The sequence below is a fragment of the Octopus bimaculoides genome, chromosome 10 (genome assembly GCF_001194135.2).
Source record: "Octopus bimaculoides isolate UCB-OBI-ISO-001 chromosome 10, ASM119413v2, whole genome shotgun sequence".
Classification (NCBI taxonomy): Eukaryota; Metazoa; Mollusca; class Cephalopoda; order Octopoda; family Octopodidae; genus Octopus; species Octopus bimaculoides.
In genome coordinates, this window is record NC_068990.1 from 65719428 (window position 1) to 65725037 (window position 5610).

The 5610-nt window shown below is 36.8% G+C and overlaps 1 protein-coding gene across 1 annotated transcript in view; it reads left to right on the forward strand.

Moving 5' to 3' along the window:
• The first annotated feature begins 1060 nt into the window (after positions 1–1060).
• Positions 1061–5610, forward strand: part of LOC106883815 (uncharacterized) — a 1102017-nt gene continuing 1097467 nt past the window's right edge. Inside the window, exon 1 of the mRNA XM_052970970.1 lies at positions 1061–1236. Within this exon, the coding sequence (XP_052826930.1) occupies positions 1064–1236 (173 nt within the window). The 5' untranslated portion in view covers positions 1061–1063. The remainder of the gene's footprint in view (positions 1237–5610) is intronic.

Below are 5610 nucleotides of genomic sequence, written 5' to 3' on the forward strand. Positions count from 1 at the left end.
AGTAATGATATTTTATTATATAACTGAGAAAGATTCTGCGTTAGAGATGAAATTCCTTTTTTATCTATGAAACATACGTATTAAATGGACTGTTAAAATTTAATTGTGTATCTGTATTTTCCGCCTCTATAGACATAAATAAACAATCAAACTTTACATAAATACACTCATACACACACACGCACTCACACATACACACACATACACACACACAGACACATACTCACATAGATATATATGAATATGATATCTATCTATGTATATATCTATATATGCATGTACATAGACACACACATACACACACACACACACACACACACACACACACACACACACACACACACACACACACACACACACACACACACACACACACATATATATGTACCATCAGACTCCATTGACGCTGGTGTTGTTTTGCGTTGACAACACATATTATTTACGTGCAAATCGATTAAAAGTGTACAATAAACTTGCCGCAAGGAGAGGTGACTACTCTTTTTTATCGATTTTACTGCACACGCGCGCGCAGATGAATTTATTACATATATGTATATATGTATGTGTGTGTATGTGTGTGTGTATTTTACAGTCGGAGGGAATATACATGTAATTGAAGGTTATGGCCATATCACATTGTTCTACACTGATTCTATCTGAGAATTACTTTCAGCATACACGTGCGTGGAATACTCAGTCACTTACACGTCACTTCAATGAGAAGGTAACTGGGATGATAGAACAACTGAATCCTCATTGTGGAAAGCAACGGAGATCCATCTATCCAAGCTATTCGCAGGCGCACACACACAGACACACACACAGAGACACACACACACACACACAGACACACACAGACACACACACACACACACACACACACACACACACACACACACACACACACACACACACACACACACACACACACACACACACACACACACACACACACACACACACACACACACACACACAAAACGTTACATGTCTACACATATGTAAGTGTGTATGTGTATGTACGTACATGCTTACGTATGTTTGTGTGTGCGTGCATGACGTGATGCGGCGTATCCACGCGATAACGCGTTCGGCTTCCAAAACCAAGAAACCGAAATATCATGACTTTTTAAAGAATTGTTTAGCGGAAAAATTTACAAAGGATATTAGAAGAATGTTTAGAAACTTGGAGAATTCTGAGACAATGGCAAGAAAAGGAGTGATGAAGAGAGAAACGTAAGTAAGATATATTTAGAAACATTATTCTAAAGTTTACAGTTGTCACATTCACAGATACGAAGCGTTTCTTGTCACTGTTTAAAATTCTTAATAATTTTACGATACTTTCAAATGGAAGCTTATTTTCGCTTCCAACTTATCGCAGATCAACGTGTTTTTGTTATATAAATGTACTTTTGTCATGTAACTGGATATTGTTGTTGGATATTAGTGGATTTTTGTCATTACGTATAAAGAGAGTACTTTTATAATATGCAAGGTTTTTCATTACGCACAGAGCCTCGTCATTACGTGTGACTACAATTTTATTAGGAGAGAACGGTAGTTGAATTGCAGAGTATACATATACATATTTCTGTCTATCTATCTATCTATCTATCTATCTATCTATCTATCTATCTATCTATCTATCTATCTATCTATCTATCTACTTACCTACCTACCTACCTACCTAACAAGATCATAATAATAGCTGTTTACTGGTGGCCGAGGAATATTATCACTGACCATTGCCCATGCAAAATGTCAGCAATGCCTGTGCATGGGACTATATTTCCCACCGGAAAGTCGCCTCGCTGGCCTTCGCGCAACAAGACATGCTATAATTTTCTCATCTTAGCACATCGTAGAAACCATATCTTTTCATCATGTATAAAACTAATATAAAAACAAGCTAGAAGAGTTAAATTTTTAGCCTTTCAATACTTTATACAAATTATATATTTCCACCTTTTTACGTTTAATTTTTTAATGACATACAGCAGATCAACTATTTATATATTTCATGCTTCACACGTGACTAAGTTTGTCATGATTTTTATTTGAAAAATATAATTTGGATTTAACGATTCCTTTAATTTATCATGTTAAGAGAACATTTATTCCCCTCTAAATCGTGATCCAAAAGTCTTATGACGAATCCATATATGAGAGGTCTGTATTATCTATAGTGAAGGCGCAATGGCCCAGTGGTTAGGGCAGCGGACTCGCGGTCATAGGATCGCGGTTTCGATTCCCAGACCCGGCGTTGTGAGTGTTTATTGAGCGAAAACACCTAAAGCTCCACGAGGCTCCGGCAGGGGATAGTGGTGAACCCTCACAACTTTCTCTCACTCTTACTTCCTGTTTCTGTTGTGCCTGTATTTCAAAGGGCCAGCCTTGTCACACTGTGTCACGCTGACTATCCCCGAGAACTTCGTTAAGGGTACACGTGTCTGTGGAGTGCTCAGCTACTTGCACGTTAATTTCACGAGCAGGCTGTTCCGTTGATCGGATCAACTGGAACCCTCGTCGCCGGAAGCGACTGAGTGCCAACAACATATTATCTATATTACCAGTAAAGGGTTTTGATACCAACCCCTCTAATCTATAAGGGGATAATATTTTAAAAAGAATGAGAACTGCTTCTGTTGGCCATCAAGATTTCAGAAATTAGGCATGTATACAGGATAGCTTTGCTGTATCCCTCAGCAGTTTGTGCTCTTCCAGATTCTCTTACAACGTTTAGAATAAACACTTTATGCTGAGGGCAGTGCTATTCCCTGAATGCAGGAGTTGATGACTTATCAAGCGGCGAAGTAGTTCTGTGAGTGTTTAGGTCCCTTCAACTGCAACACCAGAGCTACCTAGGGGAACTAACAGATATAGGGGACACAACTCCCTCACAACTTTACCAGCTTTGTTAAGTCAGATATGACTTTTGACCAGATGTTTCTACCATCCTTAATACTCAATCTTGCTGCTTCACTCGTCCTCTGATGTGAACCAAATCTAATGTCTTGGATTCTCAGCGGTTTCTGACAGCAAGAGGTAAAAACCGGTATTGTTAAACGTTGAAACCACTTGTTTTTTTCAGATATAATTTTTACAAGCAGAAATAAATGTGTTCCACGTAAACTATTTTCTTATTATCGCCGTAATGTGAAAGAAAAAGAATTCTTTTCTCACTTTAGCTATATAACTCAACGAAGCTGATAGAGAAGTCCTGTTTCACAGCTAATCATTACAATGTTACATAATAGAAATGTGTTTACTGCTGCTGGTATTGTTGGTACCTAACTTGTAATTTTTTGCTAAATAATTTAGTTGGGGTTAAAAAATCGTATAAAATATCAAGGAATGATATGGAATTTTATGAGTAAATTCTCATCCTAATTGCTTAAAGTAGCTCTTTACCAGTTTTTCTGATATTTATCACCTCACTTGACACTAAATGGAATAATCTTTCTCTCGTATCTGTCTAAGTGTTTAGTTGGATTTATATGGTTATTTTCATTCTATTCAAGACCTTGGAATTGCGATTATAACTTCTCCTAACATCTAATATCAATATAAAAAGACCTGCGTAATTACTTGCAAGACGATGGCAAAAATTCATAACTAGGAACTTCTAACTTTCAAAATGACATTAAAGCAATAAATCTCATACTGTTCAGTTTATTTAGCCGGAACTACATAGCTGGCCCAAGTTATGCGTGCGTGATCAATTGTGACGGATAGCAAAATACTTAGTCTCACTTATTCTCAAGTGTTATCTAACAGAAAACAACTATATACTTATTCTAAATGAAGGACAGACAGAACCGAACTCTAGACAGTTATTACATTATCAAGATATATATTATAGTTTTGATCCACATTCAACAACTCAAAAGATTGATAGGAAGAAATATTATTTCGCCTAGAGTGATTTGATTGTTAAATTGGATAGACTTACAAAAATAGTCAAAGACAGAGTGAACCATCATTCTTTTAACTGAACAGAGTGTAGTTTCCATTACAACATCGGTCTCGGAGGGTAGATGAAAACCAAGTACTCAGATCTTTCCTCCATACGACCCCCAAAATATAAAAAAATAAAAGAGAACGATAGAAAAGTATTACATTTGATGGGACAAAGCCTATTTCAAGTTTAATTACCTACCTACCTACCTACCTACCTACCTAACTACACACATATATACATACATACATACATACATACATACATACATACACAATATTAATACGCTAACTTTTTGTTTTTGTACGTACCTGTTGTGTGCGTCACACTTAAAAGAAGTGGCAAAGCGAGAGAGAGGACGACAGAGAGGAAGTAAGGGAGAGAGAGTGAGAGAGAAAGGGAGAGAGAAAGAGAGAGAGAGAGAATGAAAGAGACAGTGAGTTGTGAAGGCGTTCGTTTTGTGTTTTTAAATGCTTCAGAGATAAAGTAAGAGAGAAAAAAAAGAGAAAGAGAGAGAGAGACAGTGAGTAGTGACGGCGCTCGTTTTGTGTTTTTAAATGTTTATCACATCGTAAGAGAAGTAGATACATAGATACATATACACAGTATTAAATTAAAAGCGGTAGAGAAGAGGGACACAAAGGAAGTGAAAGAGAAAGAGAGAAAGTGAGAGAGACAGTAGACACATAAATCCAAAGAAAAGTTCATACATAGATACATACACACAGCAAATATTGGATGTCAATTTCACTTTTCATTTACACGAGGATAAAATTAACTCACAAATGGCTGAGTACTCCACAGACATGCATAACATTAACGTAGTTCTTAGGGAGATTCACATAGAATATGACAAGGCTGACTCCTTTGAATTACAACTACAACTCGAGACATATATATATGAATGTATTTGTGCGTGTGTGTGTGTGTGTGTGTGTGTAGTTTAGGTTAGTTAAAACATGTTTGCAATAATAAGTGTCGCGTGGTGGAAATAAACGCAATTACCAAACTTTCATTCATAAATCCATTTATTATTTCGTTCTTTTGCATTTCAATTTGTACATTAAGGTTCTTTGAATATGTGCGATGTATTTTAAGGTTAAGTAGTAATTCCGTTTACGTTTGTGTAACTGAGATATTTTGGTTGGATTATACAGTCATTGGTGTTACATTATTTTCTATATTCTGTAACTGTCACAATGTACTTTTCTAGGCCTGAATTTCTTGTGGGAGGGGGCCAGTTGATTAGTTCGACACCAGTACACAAGTGATACTTAATTTATCGACCCCGAAAGGACGAAAAGCAAAGTCGACCTCGGGAGAATTTGAACTCAGAACGTAAAGACAGACGGTCATAATATACAGACGTTCCCCATGGCATCAGCATACTGTTTACACATGCTTACATTTTTTTATGTTTTCCGTGAATTTTTCACGGGTGCAGCTAGTATATATAAATATACAAGCTGCAGACGTGGCTGTGTGATAAGAAGGTTGGTTCCTAACCACATGGTCCTGGGTTCAGTCCCACAGAGTGACACCTTGGGAAAGTTTCTTCTACTACTGTTCCAGAGCGACCAAAGCCTTATTAGCGTATTTGGTAAACGGCAACTGAAAGAAGCTTGTCGTATATATATATATATATATAT